General features: G+C 41.8%; 1 protein-coding gene across 4 annotated transcripts in view; it reads right to left on the bottom strand.

Moving 5' to 3' along the window:
• Nucleotides 1-7,073: 7,073 nt before the first annotated feature.
• The window catches only part of SENP2 (SUMO specific peptidase 2), a 48,087-nt gene continuing 29,486 nt past the window's right edge, over nt 7,074-25,674 (bottom strand). For 2 of the 4 annotated variants that reach the window (XM_024243984.3, NM_001131526.1), the window contains 9 exon segments: nt 25,190-25,241; nt 24,442-24,505; nt 23,104-23,280; nt 20,258-20,389; nt 18,370-18,573; nt 16,044-16,123; nt 13,879-13,963; nt 11,787-11,882; nt 7,074-8,405 (listed from right to left, as the gene is read on the bottom strand). In XM_024243984.3, the coding sequence (XP_024099752.1) occupies nt 8,343-8,405; nt 11,787-11,882; nt 13,879-13,963; nt 16,044-16,123; nt 18,370-18,573; nt 20,258-20,389; nt 23,104-23,280; nt 24,442-24,505; nt 25,190-25,241 (953 nt within the window). In that variant the 3' untranslated portion in view covers nt 7,074-8,342. 4 annotated transcript variants of the gene reach the window in all.

The raw sequence follows: 25,674 nt of genomic DNA, 5'->3' as shown, positions 1-25,674 counted from the left end.
AAGTGTCCTAGGGCTGGAAAAATGAAGAGGAGACCACATGAAGAGGGAGAAGACAGGAACAAGACCAGCTAGCTTTGTTCCTAAGCAAGGACTTTTCTCCCAGCAGCCCATTTCCAGGAAACCCAAGTACTGGATTATTTTGCAACTGGGCTCAACTTGAGTTTTCTGAGGGCAGCACCAGCCTGAGACCATCCTTTACAGGATGGCGTCCTGTTCCACCTTATAGTGAGGAAGAACAGTTTCATGCGTGTGAACTGGGCTCTGATGAACTGTTCACATGTGGGCTCAGACCACTACAATCTTCATATTAATTTCTTCAGCTATAAATCCCAGTCTTGACAAGACAGTCTGACATCCCAGAAAGTCCTAACTGCACATGATTTTACACTAAAATAGTAGTTGTTAAATGGAGATTTAGCTTAACCACAAAGGTTTTATTCATTAGCCAACATCACTCCAAAAGCCCCTTCCTACCACCTTAGATGGAACCCCTTGCAAATCTATGATGCGCAGTGGTCTGTTAATCTGAGCCTGAACATCCCTTTTGTCCTGTTTGTCCCCCCACCCTGCAGCTCTGCCCCGTGCCATTCTTGCTTCCTCGAACATGGAGCTCTGGAAGGAAGGTCTGATACAGGCCGGCTGCAGATCAGAAGAGGAGTCCAGCATAGGGGGAGAATTTAAAACAGGAGAAAAGGAGAACTGATAGAAGTTTGGAGGAGTTTCAACAAAGAACCAAAGGAAAGGATTAGCTGTAGACAGGAAGACAGCATCTTGACAGTGATGGGAGGCAAGGGTGAGAGAGAACGCTGGGCTGCTAAGGACAGGCAGGGAAGATCAATAACCTTGCACCAATTGGGATCCAAATGGCTGAGTAGACAGAGAAGGGAGAAGGACTTGAAGAGTATGAAAAGCATCTGGCCTAGTCTTACCCCTGCATCCCTGGGGAAGGATGTGGGCCACAGAGGTATCTCCATGTTTTTATTATGAAAGGAGCCCACAACTCCAGATGGCTAGAAACCAGCCTAAATCATATGTGCATCCAAACTTCTGTGTCTTGGGGCCTACTGGAGACTTTCTGACCTGCTACCATGACGACCAACAACACTGCTAGCAAATTCCCCGGATGTTCACTGTCCATTCCTCCTGCTGCCCTTTATTTCCTCCCTTCACTCCCCTTAAGGCACTGAGGAACAGAAATTGAAGATGCATCCCATACAGGTTAATTTTCTGTTTTTTTTCTTGAGACGGAATCTCGCTTTGTCACCGGGGATGGAGTGCAGTGGCGCAATCGCGGCTCACTGCAACATCCGCCTCTCAAGTTCAATGATTCTTCTGCCTCAGCCTCCCGAGTAGCTGGGATTACAGGCGCCCGCCACCACACCCGGCTAATTTTTGTATTATTAGTAGAGACGGGGTTTCACCATGTTGGCCAGGCTGGTCTCGAATTCTTGACCTCAAGTGATCTGCCTGCCTTGACCTCCCAAAGTGCTGGGATTACAGGCGTGAGCCACCCATGCCTGGCCCATTCTTCTAATCTAACTCATATCAGCCACATAAAGTCATTGTCTCTAGAAACCCTAATTGAGTGTTCTTAACAGCTCTTGCTCTCTCAGAAACAGCTGGCACGAGGGGAAAACCTCACAGACAAAATTATATTCTTTTTATTTTCCCTTTGGACAAAGGGTCTTCCTCTGTTGCCCAGGCTGGAGTGCAGTGGCACAGTCATGGCTCACTGCAGCCTTGAACTCCTGGGCTCAAGCAATCCTCCCACCTCAGCCTCCTGAGTAGCTGGGACTACAGGCATGCACCACCACACCTGGCTAATTTTTCAAATAATTATTTTTATTTCAATAGTTTTTTGGGGGGCCTGGTGGCTCACACCTGTAATCCCGGCACTTTGGGAGGCCGAGGTGGGTGGATCACTTGAGGTCAGGAGTTTGTGGCCAGCCTGGCCAACATGGTGAAACCCCATCTCTACTAAAAATACAAAAAATAGCCAGATGTGGTGGCAGGTGCCTGTAATCCCAGCTACTTGGGGGGCAGAGGTGGGAGGATTGCCTGAGCCCAGGAAGTCAAGGCTGCAGTGACCTGAAATCATGCCGCCGCACTCCAGCACAGGCAAGAGTGAGCCCCTGTCTCCAAAAACAAAAAAAAAAAAAATGGGTAAAGGTTGTAGGTGAATAAGACATTACCTACACAGGGTAAGAAACAGGGTGAAGCCAGCAAAACTACTGTGAATGCATTTGTGTAGTTTTTGCTCTTGGACTGGTGTTTATTTTACAGAACTACAAAACAAAAGCAAAAAGCAAGTCCCTAAACACTGAGAAAAAATGAATCCAACTGTGTATCAAGTTGACAGCATAATCACAGAAAAAATTATTTTGATTTTAAAACAGTATTTTCATTGCGAATCTCTAGTGGGATATATTCTAAGAATAAAAATAATTGCAGGCCAGGTGCGGTGGCTCACGCCTGTAATCCCAGCACTTTGGGAGGCCGAGGTGGGCAGATCACGAGGTCAGGAGTTCAAGACCAGCCTGGCCAATATGGTGAAACCCCATCTCTACTAACAATACAAAAATTAGCCGGGCGTGGTGGCAGGCACCTGTAGTCCCAGCTACTCGGGAGGCTGAGGCAAGAGACTTGCTTGAATCCTGGAGGCAGAGGCTGCAGTGAGCCGAGATTGTACCACTGCACTCCAGCCTGGGTGAGACACAGCCAGACTGTGTCTCAAAAATAAAATAAAAATAAAGGGATGATTCATGTCCCACCCAGGACACAGCAGAACAGTGAGAGATTTTATAATGTTACTCAGAATGGTGTACAATTTAAAACTTACAAAGTGTTTATTTCTGTTATTTTCATTTAATGTTTTCAAACCACAGTTGATCAAGAGTAACTGAAACAAGGAAAGCAAAACCACAGGTAGGGGGGTTTCTGTACTGTTCCATTTTGCCTAAGTCTTGAAATCCCCAGAAGAAAAGTTTTTTTGGTGAAGTAGTTGAAAGATAGAATTGTTGACTAAAATGATATTAAATCCCTTCGAATGAACTGAAGGCCTACACATGAAAAATGTTATAAAACTTAAATCAGTGGAGACGCAATCATCCCATGCTGGAAGAAATGAGTCAAAATACCAATGGGTAATTATCTTTTTCCTGATTTTTAAAAATATACATAATTTTTAACCCATAAATTGTAATGCTAAGAGTTTCTTAGAATAAACCAAACATTGTGCAAGATGTTATATTCAGTAATACTGGATTAAATAAATGTTATAGCCATATAGTGGAATACTGTGCAATTAAAATGATATATTTATTGACGTGAAAATGTTCCAGTGGAAAAGGAGTTATATAATCGTTTATATAGTTCCGTATTTGTTAATAAGTTATATACACACACAAGCCTGTACATGTATTCACACACCCATGAAGGGGGAAGGCCAGGATATATACCCACTTTTTTTTTTTTCTTTGAGACAGAGTCTCAGGCTGGAGTGCAGTGGTGTGCTCTCAGCTCACTGCAACCTCCGCCTCCCAGGCTGAAGCAATTCTTCTGCCTCAACCTCCCCAGTAGCTGGGATTACAGGCACCCACCACCACACCCAGCTAATTTTTGTATTTCTAGTAGAGATGGGGTGTCATCATGTTGGTCAGGCTGGTCTTGAACTCCTGACCTCGTCACTGGCCCAACTCCGCCTCCCAAAGTGCTGGGATTACATGTGTGAGCCACCGCGCCCACCCCAAATGTTAATGTTAAGAGGTATTAACTCTGGTTGTGAATTTGCAGAATTAACATTCTTTACCTTATCGGTATTTTCTATGAACCCCTATTACTGATGATATAATTAAATAAAAATAAAAGGAGACAGACAGGGTGGTAGTGTGGGATCAGTCTTTATGATCACCATGAGGAAAGGGGTGTTGCTGGGAGGCCGTGGAAGGGAAATTGTAAGGTTGCCCAGTGTGTTCTTAAAGTACATACTGCCAAGAACTCTCTCTGTTGCTTCTCCTGGCACTTTCCTAAGTGTATTCCATAAAATAGTTCCACAGGTGTCTCATAGAAAAGGGTTCAATGTCCAAGTTTTGGGAAATGCTAGGTTAAGACATAACTCGTTCATATCAAACTTCTTATGATGTTTGTTATACATCCCCAGGAGGAAAGGACATGGTACACATATTCATTGGCCCACAGACCCTTTGCTTTATATCCTTTAAAAAAAAAAAAAAATTGGGGTCTTGCTATCTTGCCCAGGCTAGTCTCAAACTCCTGGGTTCAAGCAATTCTCCTGCCTCAATGGCCCCCAAAGTGCTGGAATTTCATATTTTTTATACAAGTTACAAGACTTCTACTTAACACATTTTAGGAAATGCCCATCTAAGAACCTAAAGATTAAGGATTGTTTCCACCACATATTTCCATCAAAAGTCTCAAAGCTGCTAGCCTGTTTTCCTAGATTTAGATGGAGTCATCTCAAAACACCCTCACATTTATAATATACATGGTTTTTTGGTCTCAAGCTTTATGGTTTTAAACATAATTTGCCTCTTGTGGTCAGGTCACTTAGAGCAGTATTTTCCTTCTCTGCATTATCATCTGTCCATTAGTGGGCAGAGAAATCAACTTGGTGGTTACAACCTAAATTTTTTTAAAAACTGAAATAAAACTATCAGAGTATAGTAAGGATATGTATTACTTCACAAAAGTGTATGTGAAATTTTTGTGTCCATATATAATCACACTGTGTGTGTGTGGTCACAACATAAAATACTTATTCCTATGAGTTGCAATAAAAAACAAGTGAAAGCCACTGAATTAAAGAGATGAATTTATTGGTAAATAGATAAAATTAACACCTATTTTAATATAGCCAAACCCCTTCCTTATATGTATTAGGTAAATTAAAAGAAAAAAAATTATCAAAGCAATACTACAGCCAGCTAGATCACCAATTTACAAATAGTTAAGTACCATAAGTTTGTTTGAATATCAGGTGCTTCAGAGTTTTTCTCAAAGAAACAGTTATAAAAGAGATTAGGTTCCCAATTAGTTCACAAAAGCTAATTTAAAGAATGTAGCTTAACTATAGTACTGAGGTTGTCACACACTTAACTTTCGGTCTCTTGCTTATTTGTTCATATCTGAGGTTCACTGTTTCTACTAGGATACATTCCGCTCACACCCACACCTTGGTCCCCACATCAAGCAGCTCCTCACAGCAGGCAGACATCCGCTATCAGACATGGTGTTCTGAAGTTGTGCTTAGGATTTCAGAGGAAAAATTCAGAGGTTCTAATAGCCTTGGGTAACTGAGGTAAAATATGGGGCTCCCAAGAATATCTTCCATATGCCCCAAATCTGTTTCCCTCCCGCCCCCATCCAGCTCTGTTCAAGGCCAAGTTTGAGAAAGATACTTGCTCTCAATGGTATATTTTTAAAATCTACATCAATTTTTAAGAGACTACCTGCTAAAAGAGAATAATGGCTCACTGCATCTTTTCTCAACCCCCTAAACTATTTTAAAAACACACTGGCAGGGACAGGTGCAATGGCTCACACCTGTAATCCCAGCACTTTGGGAGGCTGAGGCGGGCAGATCACTTGAGGTTGGGAGTTTAAGACCAGCCTGACCAACATGGAGAAACCCCGTCTCTACTAAAAATACAAAATTAGCCGGGGGTGGTGGCACATGCCTGTAATCCCAGCTACTTGGGAGGCTGTGGCAGGAGAATCGCTTGAACCTGGGAGGCGGAGGTTGCAGTGAGCCGAGATAGTGCCATTGCACTCCAGTCTGCCAGCCTGGATGACAAGAGCAAAACTCCATCTCAAAAAAAAAAAAGGCTGGGTGAGGGCTCATGCCTGTAATACCAGCACTTTGGGAGGCTGAGGCGGGTGGATCACCTGAGGTCAGGAGTTCAAGACCAGCCTGGCCAACATGGCGAAACCCTGTCTCTACTAAAAGTACAAAAATTAGCGGGGTGTGGTGGTGGGCACCTGTAATCCCAGCTATGCAGGAGGCTGAGGCAGGAAAATCGCTTGAACCTGGGAGGCGGAGGTTGCAGTGAGCTGAGATCGCACCATTGTACTCCAGCCTGGGCGAGAAGAGTGAGACTCTGTCTCAAAAACAAAACAAAACAAAAACCACTGGCTTTAATGGTGATAATTTGCTACTAATAAAATCAATAGCTGTTTTTTCAACTCAACACTTAAAACTTTTAGATCCAAATAAACTGTTTGGATCTAAAAACCTATACTACTAACATGTTTGTTTATGCCAAGGGAGACATGTGAGTGCCTAGAGAAGTATGGCCTGTGGTCTCTCACATTCAATTCAGGAACTCAGGGTCAAGCAGAAGGCCATGCTATAGACTTCAACACTCTGTGCTTCCCAATTTCATTATGTCCTGGAAGTTTTAAGAGCCGTCCGGAAGAGTGTAGGTTAATGGAAAGCTCAGTGAGAACTGCTCTGAAGAAGCCCCTCAAATAATACATTAAGCCCAGCATCATTCATGTGGGCAGAATACAAACTGCCATTCCTAACAGGACTTACCTAGCATGGAGTTGATCTTAACCATGGTACCAAACTCTCAAGTGAAGCACGCTGATGCCCAGTGAAAGCCAGGCGTTTGGTATGATGCTGACCTAGTGAACCTCTGGCCTTTTTGGCTGTGCTCACTGTCTGGTCCCAATACTCACTGGCATAGTGCCAGGAGCCCAGGGAAAGGAGCAGGGGCTACAGGAGGGAGGGAGGTGTGGCACAACCTGCTCCCGCTTCAGTCATCACCCACCACATGGCCTCTGGCTGACCATCAAGTAGGCCCAGCATTTTCCATCCACACCACAGGCCCCATGTCCTAAACCAGGAGTTTTACAAGTCTCAGGGAACTGGCTGCAATAGCTAAAACCAGTATACCTCTGGGACCAGCAGCTGGAGCCCTCCAAATGGCAGGCACGTAGATTCATAGATAACACGTGCCCAATTTTTCCAGTTTTACCTCTTGCTTTTATGAATCAGAACAAGTCTGGGAGGTTGAAGTAGGGAGAGGGTTAGAAATCATTTCAGCATATACTTTTTTAGGTTCTGCCAGACAACCTTTTATTACATCAGAAAAGCAACACTAGGCACTAGATCTTGCAAAATATGTCCTGACCAACTCTAAACTGTCTGAAATTATAACCACATCAGTAAGGTTTTTAATGAACAAAAAAGTTAAATACAAACTTTCATATGCAAAATAGATTATTGTATAACTGGCAACCTCAGAGCCAAGTACTAAATTTTCTTCCACAAATTTCAGTGGGGATGGAGTGGGGAGATGTTAGTCTTAATGAGTAGAAAACTTAATTTAGACTTAATTTATAGAAAAGAAAAACTCTGAGGAAAAATAGCTTTAGATTGAATAGTATCTTTTGAAATAAACAGCTCAGGCCAGCCCCTAAAATTCTGAGGTTTATACTCAACCAGATCTGGGATGAAAATGAAGATTTAGGGTTTACAGTTACTTCAAATCCATGAATCCAGTTTGAAGACTAAGCCAAGTCACCACATTTCCAGAAAGGGAAGTCTCTTTAAGGTGACCACGACACTCTTCAGAAGATGCTTGGATAGTCAGAGTCCCTTGGGCACAGTTCCACTGTTCAGGGCACTGTGCTAGTGCTGTAGTGTCAGACTTCCTCTGACAGGCAACGGGAGCCCTATCCCACAGCATTTTCATTTCTCCCAGCATTTTTTGAGCCTCAAAAAAACAAAAACAAAAACAAAACAAAACAAATCCCAAACCCTCCAGCTTCACGTTGGCAGTTACTGCTCCAGCTCCACTTCCTTCCGCCCCCAGTGAGAGTTCCCTCCTGCTCTTCAGCAGGGAGTGGCAGCTTGAGTAACATTCCTTTCAGAAATAAATAGTTCAAACAAGTAATTTAGAGCTAACTGTAAAAGAGCAGCAGTAAATGACCACTGCCCATTATGTTTGCAAACGAGTCAGTGAATGAATATGCTGAACAAACACACAGAAAACAAACAATTCACAGAATAAATCCTGCATTTCCCACATTCATAGGGAAAAGAATCTCTTAAAAAATATATTAGTTAGCGTTTGTTCTTGTGTGGGTTGAACAGTCCAAAGCTCTGAGCAGGCACAGCCTTACAAACAGGATTGCAAGCAGCCCTCTGCACCCCAAGTCAGGACTAGAGTACAGTGAGAGGCCTTCATGCACTTTTGACAGCTCAGTACCTGTGAGAACAGAAGTGATGCAGGGACTTTTTAACCCACAATGCATGAGGTATATGGAAATGTCTGTGAAAGAACCACCAGCAGCTAGAGGGACCAGGCAAAGTTTTCTCACAGCAACTGCTGATGAAGGATTTCCCACACCATCTTCTTTCGGAAGAGAGGCATCTGGTGCTGCAAAGAACCCCATAAACAACGCACGCATTACATATTAATGTGCACAGCAGCACAACCTTCAGGTGTAATCACGTAATTAAGCAGGATGTCCATGTTCTTTTTCTAAGTGTTGACATTTTTACATCATGGAACATACTTATAAAACCATTTTTAAGTTTATAATTACATGATATGTACCATAAGTTTTTTTTTTTTTTTTTTTTGAGATGGAGTCTTGCTCTGTCGCCCAGGCTGGAGCGCAGTGGCGCGATCTGCTCACTGCAACCTCTGCCTCCTGGGTTCGAGCGATTCTTGTCTCTCAGTCTCCAGCGTAGCTGGGACAACGGGCATGCGCCACCACACCCGGCTTATTTTTATATTTTTAGTAGAGACAGGGTTTCACCATGTTGGCCAGGCTGGTCTTGACCTCCTGACTGCAGGTGATCTGCCCGCCTCAGCCTCCCAAAGTGCTGAGATTATTTATAGGCAAAAGCCACCACGCACAGCCTACCATAAGCATTTTTATATGTTAAGGAAAACCAAAGCAGGATGTAGAATTATACAGCATAGTACAACTTGACAGTCCTGCAAATATCCAAGTGGTGGCACAATAGACAACTTTTCTACTTATATGAATTTTCAAAACATTCTAAAATGAACATATTCTGTTTTTTTATGAGAAAAACATATTTATTTAAATAAAGAAAAAACAACGAAATCTACAAGTTTCTTTCTGCTCTACCAGGTGTTGTACATTGCCAATTCTGTTCAAATAGCAACTTCTCCCTTTAAAATCTCATCTTATGAGGTTCAAAGAACAGCCAACTGCTTTGCTATTTGGCAACATTAAACAATGAGATGTTTTACTTAATAAATTATTCTGCTTTAACTGACAATCACTACATGGGCAATTTGCAAAGCAGCAACACAAAAAGCAACTCCAAAATTACCCGTAGTACAACTAGTCCTTCTAGTGAAATCGGAAGTTCACATTCTTGGCCGGGCGCAGTGGCTCACGCCTATAATCCCAGCACTTTGGGAGGCCAAGGTGGGCATATCATCTGAGGCCAGGAGTTCGAAACCAGCCTGACCAACGTGGAGAAACCCCGTCTCTACTAAAAATACAAAATTAGCTGGGGGTGGTGGCGCATGCCTATAATCCCAGCTACTCGGGAGGCTGAGGCGGGAGAATCGCTTGAACCCGGGAGGCGGAGGTTGCAGTGAGCTGAGATCGCGCTACTGCACTCCAGCCTGGGCAACAAGAACGAAACTCCGTCTCAAACAAACAAAAAAAGAATTTCACATTATTGAGGTACTCCTGATGTATCATTATAAATAGTTGGATGTCCCTTACTATAAACTAGTGATGTCACCGGGCGTGGTGGCACATGCCTGTAATCCCAGCACTTTGGAAGGCCAAGGCAGGTGGATCACCTGAGGTCAGGAGTTCAAGACCAGCCTGGCCAATATGGTGAAACCCTGTCTCTACTAAAAATACAAAAATTAGCCGGGCATGGTGGTGCATGCCTGTAGTCCCACCTACTGGGGAGGCTGAGGCAGAAGAATTGCTTGAACCTGAGAGATGGAGGTTGCAGTGAGCCAAGATCACACCACACTGCACTCCAGCCTGGGCAACAGAGCAAGACTCTATCTCAAAATAATAATAATAATAAACTAGTGATGTCCTACCTAGGGGTGGGGGCTAAAAAGTCTTAACACATGATTCTTAAATTATTTTAAATAGTTCAAAACATCTAGTAAAAACTGCACATTTGCGCTTAGTAAAACTGCTGAGACTAAGCAATAAATGCCTTTATTTTTTACTGGAATTATATTAATTCAGCACGGGAGTCCTAGTTACTTCACGTAATGGAGTTTGTATTACAGTTTGTATTCATGGAATACATACAGTTTGCTTGGTAGACAACATCTATCAAAATAAGGTCTGTGGATGAAAAATATTTTTTAATAAGGTTGTCCTCAGTTGTAAAAAGGTTGAGAATCCACTGTTACAAATTCTCAAGAATTCCCAACATACTTGAGTTTCCAATCAAATGCAAAGCCATGGAGAATTAAACAAACAAAAGAGCAGAACAGGCCGGGCACGGTGGCTCACGCCTGTAATCCCAGCACTTTGGGAGGCTGAGGCAGGTGGATCACGAGGTCAGGAGTTCGAGACCAGCCTGGCCAACATGGTGAAACCCCATCTCTGCTAAAAATACAAAAATTAGCTGGGCATGGTGGCACACGCCTGTAGTCCCAGCTACTGGGGAGGCTGAGGCAGGAGAATCACTTGAACCCAGGAGGCAGAGGTTGTGGTGAGCTGAGATCATGCCACTGCACTCCAGCCTGTGCAACAAAGCGAGACTCCATCTCAAACAAAACAAAACCAAACCAAACCAAAACAAAACAAACACAAAAGAGCAGAACAGAAAGGAAAAGCAGTATTCACAAGTTACATCTTAGATCTGTGGCTTCAGTTCTCACAGGCCCATTCTTCCCTTGCTATTAAACACTGACATACCTCTTTCTTTGGCTAGAAATAATAATACACAGGAACCAATGAATGCCAGAGTTCAGAGATTTGCAAATTGTGCTCATTGTGTCACCAAAGACTAGGATAAACCTGAGAGCAATAACCCTGATTCTGGCAGGAGTAGGGCTAAAACCAAGATTTAAAGCAATAAGAATAGCACAGCTACTACTATTTTTTTTTTTTTTTTGAGATGGGGTTTCTCTCTTGTTGCCCCAGGCTGAAGTGCAATGGCACAATCTCGGCTCACCACAACCTCCACCTCCTGGGTTCAAGCAATTCTCCTGCCTCAGCCTTCCCAGTAGCTGGGATTACAGCCACCACGTGGCTAATTTTTTGTATTTTTAGTAGAGACATGGTTTCTTCATGTTGGTCAGGCTGGTCTCGAACTCCTGACCTCAGGTGATCCACCTGCCTCGGCCTCCCAAAGTGCTGGGATTACAGGCATGAGCCCAGCTACTACTATTTATTTTATTTATTTATTTTTGAGACAGAGTCTCGCTCTGTCGTCCAGGCTGGAGTGCACTGGTGCGACCTCGGCTCACTGCAACCTCCGCCTCCTGGGTTCAAGTGATTCTCCTGCCTCAGTCTCCTGAGTAACTGGGATTATAGGCATGCACCACCATGCCTAGCTAATTTTTGTATTTTTAGTAGAGATGGGGTTTCACCATGTTGGCCAGGCTGGTCTTGAACTCCTGACCTCAGGTGATCCACCCGCTTTGGCCTCCCAAAGTGCTGGGAATACAGGTGTGAGCCACCACGCCTGGCCAGCTACTACTATTGAGAGCTGAATGTGTGCCAGGCGCTAGCCAAGTGCCTTATCTTGCTTAGTAACAAGTAAATGGATGAAGACAGTCTTCACTCACCTGAGTAAATGTGATAGGTTTGTCCCTAGAAATATAATCTGCATATTTACAAGTAAACATTCCACAATCACTCCCATTCAACTGTTGAGGAATCTCCTAAAATTACAAAGAAAAAAGAAGAGAGGAAAGGGTAAAACATCATTAAATACAAATTCCTTGGACTTTTTCTAAATATTGCTGTAAACAATATTATAAACGTAAATATTAAATCAGGTATTACCTAAACACACAGTCATATACAAAAAACACAATTATTCTTACTCTACGTGGTATAAAACATAGATCATAGCAAGGGAAAAACAGGCCTTGTGAGAACTGAAGCCACAGGTCTAAGATGTAACTTGTGAACACTGCTTTTCCTTTCTGTTCTGTTCTTGTGTTTGTTTAATTCTCCACGGCTCTGCATTTGATTGGCTAGAGTGCAGTAGCACAATCCTATGGCATAGGCATAATCCATAGCAGGGCACAAACCCTAACTATGAGATGGAGTGCATGACCCCACAGGAAATGCTTTTCAGAAGAGAAAAACACAAAGTGAGAGTTGCATCTCTCAGCTCCCATTCCAAGAAACCAAACTGAAAGGAGGTTTACTACCAGGGATGCTAGTCAGAATTATTTCAGAAGCATTTATCAATTTTAAAAAGGGCCAAGTGTGGTCAATCGGAAATGTAACTTCTCTAGCTAAGAAGATAAGACTACTGCTTTGGACCCTACAGCTTCAAGGTGGACAGAGAGAAGTTCCTGGATAGGCTTTAACCAATTAGGATCTTGCCTTGATGGATCAGTTCTGCCGTAAGGCAAAAACAACACTTGCTACAAGCAGCACTAAGAGCATAATAAGCCAAAGGTGGTGGATTCTAAACCCAATGAGCTCACACCTTCTTCAGGCCTGTGTTGCCCTAATCTTGGCAGTCCCTGACACACTCTGGCTGTCAGTCACAATTAGCTCAAGTTAGTAAGAGTACGGGAGAGGCCACTTCCACTGCTGGAAAACACATTAGATGACAATAGCTCAATTTTTACTCAAAGAAATGAAGTTTATTATGATTTTTAAAGTTTGCTTAAATACATACCACCCATACATACACAGATACCTCACACTTTTCTCTCGAGCCTAGCATCTCTCACAGAATGGACAAAACTAGAGACTACAATATACAAAGAAAGGCAATTTGTTTTCTTTATTCCATTTCCCATACCAGAACACAGTATTCATCCTAACAGACTCTTCCTTATATCTGTGCTCTCCTTAGGAAATTTCAAAGCTTATCCTTCAAATTTTTCTTTTTCTTTTTTTTTTTTTTTTTTGAGACAGTCTCGCCTCTGTTGCCCAGGCTGGAGTGCAGTGGCGCTATCTCCGCTCACTGCAACCTCTGCCTACCAGGTTCAAGTGATTCTCTTGCTTCAGCCTCCTGAGTAGCTAGGATTATAAGCACGTGCCACCAGACCCAGTTAATTTTTAGTGGTGACAAGTTTTTGCCATGTTGGCCAGGCTGGTCTCAAATTCCTGACCTCAGGTGATCTGCCCACCTAGGCCTCCCAAAGTGCTGGGATTACAGGTGTGAGCCACCACGCCTGGCCCAAATTTTTCAGTTTAGAAATTAAAATGCTTTTTTTGGCATGGGATCCTAAGACTTAAACAAACTCCCAAATTTTGGAAAAGAAATGTAAACTTTCATTAGCACCAACCGGGAAATTAGCCAACTTGAATGTAGTGGGTTCCTTCCCAATTCTGTGGGAGATATGCAAGCATATGTTAATATTTACATTTAGACAAGAAGACGAAAGCTAAGCAACCATTTTAGTTAAATTAATTGCTAAAGATTTAGAAGCAGATCATTCTTAAGATGTATACTCTGGCCAGGCATGGTGGCTCACACCTGTAATCCCAGCACTTTGTTTTGGGAGGCCCAAGACTAGCCTGGGCAACAAAGCAAGATCCCATCTCTACAAAAAAGAAAGAAAGAAAAAAAATGATGTGTACTTTAAAAGTATGCAGGGAGGGAGGAAGGGCAGGAAGGGAGCCAAATCTGGATAATATACTATTAGTAAATGCAACAAAGTATGTCAAATATAGATGATCGTCACTCACATGTGGTTTCATGCTGTAATGGGTCCACTCTAAAAGATTCAGATCAATATTTCTTTTGGTCTTACTTTCATCCTGTAAATACTGACTAAAAAGCAAAACAAAGAAGAAATACATCAATAAATCCCTACAGAAACTAACCATTATGGTTACAAAGGGCTTTGTGATGTTAAACAGATATGCCATTCTCAAATCCATATTCATTAGCTTTTTAAAAACGTGACTGCTTTCTGGATTTTTTTTTTTTTTTTTTTTTAAGACAGAGTCTCGCTCTGTCGTCCAGGCTGGAGTGCAGTGGCATGATCTCGGCTCACTGCAACCTGTGCTTCCCGGGTTCACGCCATTCTCCTGCCTTAGCCTCCCAAGTAGCTGGGACCACAGGAGGACGCCACCGTGCCCTGCTAATTTTTTATATTTTTCTTAGTAGAGACGGGGTTTCACCGTGTTAGCCAGGATGGTCTCGACCTCCTGAGCCTGTGATCCTGCCTGCCTCAGCCTCCCAAAGTGGCTTTCTGGATTTTTTATTTAATTTGGGGAGGTCTGCTTACAAAAATTGTACATGCTTGTTTTTAAAAGTTGAAATATATATCAGGTTGATAAGCATTAGATGCCCCCACCAAAATTAAGATATAAAAAATAACATAGGCCGGGTGTGGTGGCTCACGCCTGTAAATCAACATTTTGGGAGGCCAAGGCAGATGGATCACCTGAGGTCGGGAGTTTGAGACCAGCCTGACCAAAATGGCTACTAAATCTCTACTAAATCTCTACTAAAAATACAAAATTAGCTGGGCGTGGTGGCACAAGGCTTTAATCCCAGCTACTTGGGAGCTGAGGCAGGAGAATCTCTTGAACCTGGGAGACAGAGGTTGCAGTGAGCCGAGATCACGCCATTGCACTCCAGCCTGGGCGGCAAGAGTGAAACTCCATCTCAAAAAATAAATAACATAAAAAGCCAAAGATCGCCGGGCACGGTGGCTCACGCCTGTAATCCCAGCACTTTGGGAGGCTGGGGTGGGCGGATCACCTGAGGTTGGGAGTTCAAGACCAGCCTGATCAACATGGAGAAACTCCGTCACTACTAAAAATTCAAAAATTAGCCAGGCGTAGTGACAGAAGCCTGTACTCCCAGCTTCTTGGGAGGCCGAGGCATGAGCATCACTTGAACCCAGGAGGTGGAGGTTGCAGTGAGCTGAGACTGCACCACTGCATGGGGTGACACAATGAGACTCCATCTCAAAAAAAAAAAAAAGCATGAATGTAATAAAATATGAATTTTCAAGTCCTGTTACAAGCAGCACATCAAACTATACTGTATGATCCCAGTAAGAACATTTCTATACATGGGATAATACATGCATACGTATGAACGCAAATGTATGTGTGCACAATCTATACACATCTTCAAAGAAAAGACTAGAAGAGAACCATTTTATAAACAATTGGTGTATCTTACGATTTTTAGAATTTTCTTCTCTATGCTTTTTATTCAAGGTAAACAACCATAAATAAGAATAATATTTTATACTAAAACAATATTGAATTATTGTTAGCAACAACTTTTCTTCACAAGATTCATTTGTCCTTAGTAAAGTTGAAAGAAGGAACTTCATTGCTTCCAGTGAGCAGAAAAGGAAAAATGGACCCATCTTACTGCTGCATTTTCTCACTGAACTCATGTCACTACTTTACCTAGCTAAGAAGTAGCTATGCTTTAAAGACCGGTTTCTATTATAGCAACTACTATTTGAAACAGTCCCCTCAAACCACACACTTTAAACACTGCGCCTGGGTTCTGAGATAAACTCAACTCTCATGGAAAGCATAAAGATATGAGTGGGCTTAAGAATTTAGAGGACTAACACTCCCCAACTAACAGTTCCTTAGAACATTCAGAATAACGTATCGATCCCAAAGAAATCTAATGCAAATCACAGGATTCTAATAAGATCTATTTTACATCATAATACATGACAAACTTGTTTCCAGTGATGCTACTAAACACGTTTTCTCAGTTGAAATCAGCTATTATTTTAAAAATAAAATGCATGCTAAGTCCTGAAATAGCCTTAACTATACATTAGACTACCATCCACACAGCTTCCTAGGATGAGATAGAAGAGCGATCACCTCAACAGGGGGTAGTGAGGTTTTCAACCTTTACTTACAGGAGAATCTCACAGATCCTGTGGCCCTTTTGTCCCATAGAATCCAGATATTTAAGACACTTTTTTCTTAGGTCAATCACCTATAATGGAAAAAGATAACATCCAGAAATACCTTAAATGTAAGAGGAGTGAGAGTTTTACTTCCAAAAATAAAAGCATCTTTTAAAAAATACATGTACCAATATAAATTGTTCATGTATCTTAGAAATCCATTTATGGACCAGGCATGGTGGCTCACACCTGTAATCCCAGCACTTTGGGAGGCTGAGGCGGGCAGCTCATGAGGTCAGGAGTTCGAGACCAGCCTGACCAACATGGTGAAATCCCATCTCTACTAGAAATACAAAAATTAGTTGGGCATGATGGCATGTGCCTGTAATCCTAGCTGCTCAGGAGGCTGAGGCAGGAGAATCACTTGAACCCGGGAGGCAGAGGTTGCAGTGAGCCGAGATTGTGCCACTGAACTCTAGCCTGGGTGACAGCGAGACTCTGTCTCAAAAAAAAAAAAGAAAAACGATATCCACTTATATTGATACATGTATTAATTTTTTTTTAGTTAAAAATGTATCTTACGTATCTTTAGTAAAAAAAAGTGTGTTCCTAAGTTAAAAAATTAGTGGTCCTCTCAGAGTGATGAGACTTTTTTTTTTTGCTTTCTTTATATCTGTATCTTTCTTTCTTTCCTTCTTTTCTTCCTTTCTTTTCTTTGTCTTTTTTTTTTTTTTTTTTTTGAGACAAGATCTCACTCTGTCACCCAGGCTGGAGTGCAGTGGTGTGATCACAGCTCACTGCAGCCTCGACCTCCTGGGCTCAGGGAATCTTCCACCTCAGCCTCCCAAGTAGCTGGGACCACAGGTGTGCACCACTAGGCCCAGCAAATTTTTAAATTTTTGTATAGACAGGGTCTTTGCATGTTGCCCAGGCTGGTCTCAAACTCTTGGGCTCAAGCAACCCCTCCTGCCTCAGCCTCCCAAAGTCTGGGATTATAGGCATGAGCCACCACACCTGGCCTTATAAATGCATGTAAACAAAACTAAATAAATTTAATAACCCTTATGTGTACTAAGACTCTTTCCTGTTAAAAATGAAAGCTCCTCGGCCGGGCGCGATGGCTCCCACCTATAATCCCAGCACTTTGGGAGGCTGAGGTGGCGGATCACGAGGTCAGGAGTTTGAGACCAGTCTGACCAACATGGTAAAACCCCATCTCTACTGAAAATACAAAAATTAGCCAAGTATGGTGGTGCCTGCCTGTAATCCCAGCTACTCAGGAGGCTGACGCAGGAGAATCGCTTGAACCCGGGAGGCGAAGGCTGCAGTGAGCCGAGATTGCGCCATTGCACTCCAGCCTGCGAAACAGAGCAAAACTCCATCTCAAAAAAAAAAAAAAAAAAAAAGCTCCTCAAGTACAAGGACTTTGTCTTGTAGCCTTCTAAAAGTTGTTCAACTCAAGAACTAAAAAGGAGGCCAGGTGTGGCATCTCACCCATCATTTTGAGAGGCTGAGGTGGGAGGACTGCTTAAAGCCAGGAGCTCAAGACTAGCTTGGGCAAAAAAACAAGACTCTTGTCTCTACAAAAAAATTAAAATAAATTTAAAAAAATTAGCCAGGCATAGTGGTGCATGTCTGTAGTCCCAGCTACCTGGGAGGCTAAAGTGAAAGGATCACTTGTGCACAGGAGGTGGAGGTTACAGTGAGCTATGGTTGTGCCACTGCATGCCAGCTTGGGTGGCAGAATGAGACCCTGTCTCTAAAAATAAAAATTAAAAAAAAAGAAAAGAAAGAAAAAGAAAAAAAGGCCAGGCATGGTGGCTCACACCTGTAATACCAGCACTTTGAAAAACTGAGGCAGGAGAACCACTTGAGGCCAAGCATTGGATACCAACCAGGGCAACATAGCAAGACTCCATCTTGCCAAATAAATAAATAAAATTAGGCAAGCATGGTGGACCATGCCTGTAGTCCTAGTCACTCAGGAGGCTGAGGCAGGAGGATCACCTGAGTCCAGGACTTCCAGGCTACAATGAGCTATGATCGCACCAATTCACTCCAGCCTGGGCAACAGAGCGAGACCTGGTCTCTAATTTTAAAAAATAGTAAAATAAAATAAACATAAAATTTTTTAAAGAATAAATAAATAAAAAGAACTAAAAGGGTTGGGTGAAGGATGGGACATTAAAAAAAAAAAACTAAAAAGAGACTCTGCAGAGTATGCTTATAATATATACTATTGGCCTCTATACACAGGGCAGAAAAGGGCAGCATTATTTTTAAAAAATGGTCTTTATCCAAGTCCAACAATTAACCATTAACCCTCTCTACTCACCACCAGGCTCCAATGTACCTTCCGATGAATAGGCACCAGAATAATTTCTTGTTCAAAGAGATTTACCCCTTTGGTCCATCGTTTCACTGCTTGGTAACCCCCAGACTTTAATTTAGGATAGAAGAAAGTACTGAATACATGAAGTGCTGGATAGCCTTGCTTTTTATTTCTTTCCACCAGAAGATTCATGTAAAAATTAATGACCTACAAAATACCAAGGGAGCAAAAGCTGGAACATGGCAAACATATTATCAAAACTAAATTTCTACCTGAATAAGGATGAATTCGAAGGTAAGTTACTAAAGAAGGGGATAAAAAGACTGTCTATAGTAGAAGACAGGGAAAAAAGTGATCAGTGCAAAATGGGACACATGAAAATGGAATGAAACTGTACTTTTAAGGCATGTAACACTTAACAGCCAGAAGAAGGAATCCAGGAAGAAAGTCTGTGCAATAATGGAAAGATCTACATAACCGTATCACACCAAAAATATGCAGAAATATTAACAGTAAGTGAATTTTACTACATATAAATTAGACTTCAATTTTAAAATATTAACTGGAAGGACATACACCAAAATAATAACATTTTATTTATCTCTGAGTGGTGATACTTGTTTTTTGAGACGGAGTCTTGCTCTGTCGCCCAGGCTGGAGTCCACTGGCGCCATCTCGACTCACCGCAAGCTCTGCCTCCCGGGTTCACGCCATTCTCCTGCCTCAGCCTCCCAAGTAGCTGGCACTACAGGTACCCGCCACCACGCCTGGCTAATTTTTTTGTATTGTTAGTAGAGACGGGGTTTCACTGTGTTAGCCAGGATGGTCTCAGTCTCCTGACCTCGTGATCCGCCCGCCTCAGCCTTCCAAAGTGCTGGGATTACAGGCGTGAGCCACCACGCCCGGCCGAGTGGTGGTACTTTTGAACAGTAATATTTTTTACTTTTCCTGTTTTTTCCAAATGTTCTACGATAAATAAATTACATTTATAATGTAAAACAAAACATTCCTGTTTTCAAAGAATGTGTTTATAAGTAACTAGTCATAGGGGACTTCCCTCAAAGAGAGAAGATGCAGGGGCTAAGCAGTTCGGGGAAGAACCCACCAGAAAATTGTCAAAGAACTTAAGAGTTAGCTTTTGCTAAATGTATTAAGGTTACAAGATGACAAGTTAGGCAAAATTTTTCAGCTATCACTCAAAGAAAAATACACATAGTATATAGTGATCAATATATCCCTTTATTACTCAAAAAATAAAACAGGCCAGGTACGGTGGCTCACGCCTGTAATCCCAGCACTTTGGGAGGCCAAGGTGGGCGGATCACCTGAGGTCCAGAGTTTGAGACCAACCTGACCAACATGGAGAAACCCTATCTCTACTAAAAATACAAAATTAGCCGGGCATGGTGGCGCATGCCTGTAGTCCCAGCTACTTGGGAGGCTGAGGTAGAATTGCTTGAACCCAGGAGGCGGAGGTTGCGCTGAGCCAAGATTGTGCCATTGCACTCCAGCCTGGACAACAAGAGCAAAACTCTGTCTCAAAAACAAAACCAAAAAACAAAAACAAAGAAACAGCTACTGTAAGAATTCACCTAAAATACAGTATCACTTGCTGCTTCCTCCCATTTATCAGCTGTACCCAGGGTTTATTGAAGACCAGTAAATGAAGTGGTGGATGCAATAAAATACAGATGCAGAAAAGGGAAACATCGCTAATGAAAGGCAGAAAATCAGAACTAACCATCTTTTTAAGATTTAAGATGTTTTTGTTTTAATTATAACTAAGAGTTGCTTTACCAACCCATTATAACTGAGTAGGAGTCACTTTGATTGTAGATAATAAATAAATAAACTTAATGATAGCCAAAAGGGGGGAGGGAATACAACTTACTTCATCATTGAGCCAGTGATAGTTCTTTAATGTCTGAATATCTCCTCGAGTAATTCGCAATTTGAAAGCACTACTTAGGATTTCATCCTGTGGGCCATGGCCTAGGGCATTACTGATTTCCTTTTCCATGTCCTGAATTAGAAAGTCCAGAAGTTGCTATTTTAATATAGAACCATTCGTTATCAGTTATTGAAAACTCCGAGACTGAAAAAAGTTTTTCATCTCGGCAACACCTGACTCTTGAGAAAAATATACTATCAAAGACCTACTAAACTACAGTATGAAAACATTTTTTTCTTATCTTTAGTAATAGAGATGGGACCTCATTATATTGCCCAAGTTGGTTGCAAACTCCTGGGCTCAAGCAATACCCGCCTTGGCCTCCCAAAGTGCTGAGATTATAGGCATGAGCCACCGCACCAGCCCTGAAAATATTTTAACTTATAACTACAAAGTAGTCTTACTTATTTGTTGTAAGTAATACTTACAACAAATCCTGGTTCACTTATTAACTTGTGGAAATAATAATTTAATAATAATATTTACATCTAAAGTATAGTCTCAATTTTCCTACTACTACGTATTAACCACCATGAGTCAAACATGGTGTTAGATGCTTGAAGCACATCATTGATCCATATTAGTGAGGAAGACATTATTACCATTTTATAGAGAAAATTGAAACCCAGAGAATTTATTTTACATATTCAAAGTCATATAATTATTAAAAGGTAGAACGAAGATTTGAACCCAGGTGCATCTAATTTCCTGGACTTTGCTCCCTTTCCACTTTAAACTTTTTTTCTTTTTTGGAGACGGAGTCTCGCTCAGTCTCCCAGGCCGGAGTGCAGTGGTGTGATCTCAGCTCACTGCAAGCTCCACCTCCTGGGGTCACGCCATTCTCCTGCCTCAGCCTCCCAAGTAGCTGGGACTACAGGCGCCTGCAACCACGCCCAGCTAATTTTTTGTATTTTTAGTAGAGATGGGGTTTCACTGTGTTTGCCAGGATGGTCTCGATCTCCTGACCTCGTGATCCGCCCATCTCGGCCTCCCAAAGTGCTGGGATTACAGGTGTGAGCCACCCGCCTGGCCCTTTTTCCCTATTTTTTTTTTTTTTTTTGAGACAGCTTCTCACTTTGTTACCCAGGCTGGAGTGCATGCAGCTGCATGATCTCAGTTCACTGCAACCTCTGCCTCCCAGGTTCAAACAATTTTCATGCCTCAGTCTCCTGATTAGCTGGAATTACAGGTGCGTACCACCATGCCAGCTATTTTTTTGTATTTTTAGTAAAGACGGGGTTTCACCATGCTGGCCAGGCTGGTCTCGAACTCCTGACCTCATGATTCGCCCCTCTTGGCTTCCCAAAGTGCTGGGATTACAGGCATAAGCCACCTCCATTCTCTCCTTTAAACTTTTAAAACATCAAAATAGGCTGGGTGCAGTGGCTCACGCCTGTAATCCCAGCACTTTGGGAAGCCAAGACGGGCAGATCATGAGGTCAGGAGTTCGAGACCAGCCCGGCCAGCATGGTGAAACTCCATCTCTACTAAAAATACAAAAATTAGCGGGGCGTGGTGGCACGCGCCTGTAGTCCCAGCTACACAGGAGGCTAAGGCAGAAGAATCACTTGAACCTGCGAGGCAGAGGCTGCAGTAAGCTGAGATTGTGCCACTGCACTCCAGCCTGGCAACAGAGCGAGACTCCATCTCAAAAATAAATAAATAAATAAAACATCAAAATAAGATTAGGACATCTAAGGGGTCATACCATCCTTTTTGACATGAAGAGAATAAGCAAACAGGCAGAAACTTGGAAATCACCCAGCAGTCTAGCAATTGACTCCTTATGGAATAAATGGCTTCATCATACTAAAGAATTATGCAGATAAATGCATTATTTAAGATACAAAACTAAATCTATAAACCCAATAGAAATTATTTTCCTCTAGGCCGGGGGCAGTGGCTTGCGCCTATAATCCCAGCACTTTGGGAGGCCAAGGTGGGTAGATCATCTAAGGTCAGGAATTCAAGACCAGCCTGGGCAACACGGTGAAACCCGGTCTCTACTAAAAATACAAAAATTAGCTGGGCGTGGTGGCAAGTGCCTGTAATCCCAGCTACTAGGGAGGCTGAGCCAGGAGAATCACTTGAACCCAGGAGGCAGAGGTTGCAGTGAGCCAAGATTGTGCCATTGCACTCCAGCCTGGGCAACAAGAGCGAAACTCTGTCTCAAAAAAAAGAAATTATTTTCTTCTAAATATATGCTTCTTCCCACTGCACATAGCTTCACTATTTTATGGATCTCTGTCCACCTGCATGCTCAATATAACAGTAAGTATTCAAGAGATTTGCCTACTAGGGCAACGTTGTGGAGGAAGCCAAGATGTGGGCACATCTTTAAAATAAGAATTTTAACTACCTTCATTCTTTATGTTCTGTAAGTTTTTACTATTTTCAAATGCAATAATCAACAAAGGGGGCATTTTAGTAAACTATAATAACTTTTTAAAAAAATGCAATGAACTTATTCCTAATGCCAAACCCATACTATATAACTCAACATATTTGAAGGTTAGAATTTACAAAGAATCTGTTGTATTCCAAGATATGAGATGATGGTGTTGACTCCCATTTGCTGAATATCAATCTGATCCCTTAGGCCACTAATGAGCATGACTCACTAAAGATTAATGTCGTCAAAGTGAATCAACAGACCATGGACCTGGCCTGTCTTCATGTACTCACCCCTAGCCTGGAGAAAGTGCTCAAAACAAAACATTCAAGTTAGAACAACTGAGGTTACTTAAAGACACGCCTCTTTTTAGGATCAATACAAAGAACAATACCTCTGTAAGTTCAAGGAGATCATCCGTTCTTCTGTCCCTTTCTTTGCCTGAGCAATTCTTTTCCTTTGTCTCAATTATTGACACTTTCCTCCTGAGTAAGCCATTGCTTCCACTGCCCAGGCGGAGTCGGGCCGACACTTCTTCTGATAGGTCAGGCTCCAGTTGGTATCCCCTCCTCTGATCAAAAAATTATCTAAATTCTACTGACATGTTTGATACTTGCAAATATAAACACAGATTACACATGAAATATAAAACTGCCACTAATGTGAAAGAAAAGAGAATTAGCAAATCCCCCAAGTGAGTAGATTTACCCTATCTGTCTGTCTCTGCAAGGGGGAACAAAAAAAGCTCCAGATCTAGGCCTCACAAGACCCTCAGTTATGAACCATCAAACAGAACACTCACCACCTTCCCTGGAAGTAGCAAGAAAAGTATTTTTAGTTCTCCTATCACAATTAAAATTAGTATGTTTAAAAGATATTATGAAAGTTTTAAACAGCAAACAATATGACCCATAATCCCATCACTCAGAATAAATCCCTACTATCTTTATAGTAACTAAATTTGGTTCTAGTTTAGCCTTGAAAAAAGTCATTTTATATTACAGAAAATGCACAAAACATTAATGTACCACTTAATTTGTTTTTGTAAAATGAACACCTATATACCACAATTGTGGTAAACAAATAGAATTCTGCCAGCAACCCAGAACATATCATCTCTCTGCAGAGATGTACGATGTTTAAGAAATTCTCCCTAAGAAGCCATAAAATGTAGGTAACATGCTGGTATGGAGGCAGGTTCGTCTCTCATAAACAAAGGTGGCTACTGTACAGAGGCAAAACTCCAACAACTCAGAAGGAAGAAAAAAGTTGTGTATTTTCAATGCTTCCTGCTGCTTTTTTTTTGAGACAGAGTCTCATTCTGTCACCTAGGCTGGAGTGCTATGGTGTGATCACAGCTCACTGCAGCCTTGACCTCCTGCGCTCAAGCGATCCTCCCACCTTAGCTTCCCGAGTAGCTGGGACTACAGACATGCCACCATGCCTGGCTAACTTTTAAATTTTTTTGTGGAGACAGTCTCACTATGTTGCCCAGGCTGGTCTCAAACTCCTGGGCTCAAGTGATCCTTCTGCCTTGGCTTCCCAAAGTTCTGGGATTACAGGCATGAGCCACTATGCCTGGCTGGCTTGCTGCTTTTTTAAAGAAAAACAACAGAATTAACAATCAAAGTTTTATATATATATATATACACTTTTTCTTGCTTTTCATGGGCACCAAAACATAAGTTATGTAAGTAAACAGATATCAAATGTAACTAGGATTTTTACTTACACTTTCATTTTCAAATCTGATTCCAACCATCTTCTCTGTATCAGTAATTTTCCCCTTTGAACACCTAAGGAAAAAAATTGAGAGATGATAGACTTCTGCTAGATGATTCAAACCTAGTACATCCTAGTTTTAGAAATAAGATTTCGTAATTTGTAAATAAAAATTGCATTGAGTTTATATAATACTCTAAACCAGGAGTCAACGAACTTTTCTGAAAAGGAACAGACAGTATTTTAGGCTTTGCAGGTTTTATGGTCTTGGGCACATCTGGCAACTCTGCCACTGTAATTTAAAAGCAGCCAGACAGTATGTAAATGAATTCGCATGTTCCAATAGAAATTTACTATACAAAAATAAGCAAGTAGACCAGATTTGGCCCATGGGCCATAGTTTACAAACTCTGCTATAAACCATCATCCCAAAATCCTAAAGCATGCAGAGCTGCCTTTACTGTTCCTATCCTAAAGACACTGATCACTAGACATCCCCACTCCAACCAAACTCCCATCTAAGAAGCATGTGCTTCTCCCAACCCCTGATGCCTGGGAGATAAGGGGCACCCCCCAACCCACCAGGCTAGGGTGGGCATCTGACAAAACAGCTAGCTACCTATCTACCCTATATGCCGACCAACTACCAGAACTCAAGAGAGTTCACAATTCCTCAGAACTGCTTACTCATAAATACAGCTTATAAAGTAAGAAAATATATATTAAAAGAAAGTGTAGAATGAACTGAATGTACATACCTCTTTTCACTTCTCAATGAACATAGAGGTCCCCTTGTTTCAACAAGTCTATCTGTGAGGATGGTAAAGAAAAGATTAAATGTTTCCTTCATTAATGGATAATATAGTTAGAATTTCAGCTTACAGAGTTTCCACAACATCAAAACATTCCTCTACACTGAAACGCTACAGTGAATTCCAAAGACACTAGCCTCCCTATATACTAAGTTGCCTAAAAAAATGCATACATATCTTCGCTGTTTAAATATAATCTTTACTATAAACTGAGTGATATCTGCTTATCTGGTAAGCTGTCATTTAGTGGACAGTAAGTGGAGAAATATAAGGAAATTGTTATATAAGGAATATAATAAAATTTCAGCTCACAAAATAGTTGCTACTATCTAGCAGCTTAGGAATAATAATCCAGAGCCATGTTATGAATCTATTTCACCCTGAAACAGCTTTTCTACTAAATTCCTAGATAAGCCCCAGTCAATGCTGTG

This window comes from Pongo abelii, chromosome 2 (assembly GCF_028885655.2).
Source record: "Pongo abelii isolate AG06213 chromosome 2, NHGRI_mPonAbe1-v2.0_pri, whole genome shotgun sequence".
NCBI lineage: Eukaryota > Metazoa > Chordata > Mammalia > Primates > Hominidae > Pongo > Pongo abelii.
The sequence above is the reverse complement of the archived record's forward strand: the minus strand, read 5'-3'. Positions and strand labels throughout refer to the sequence as shown.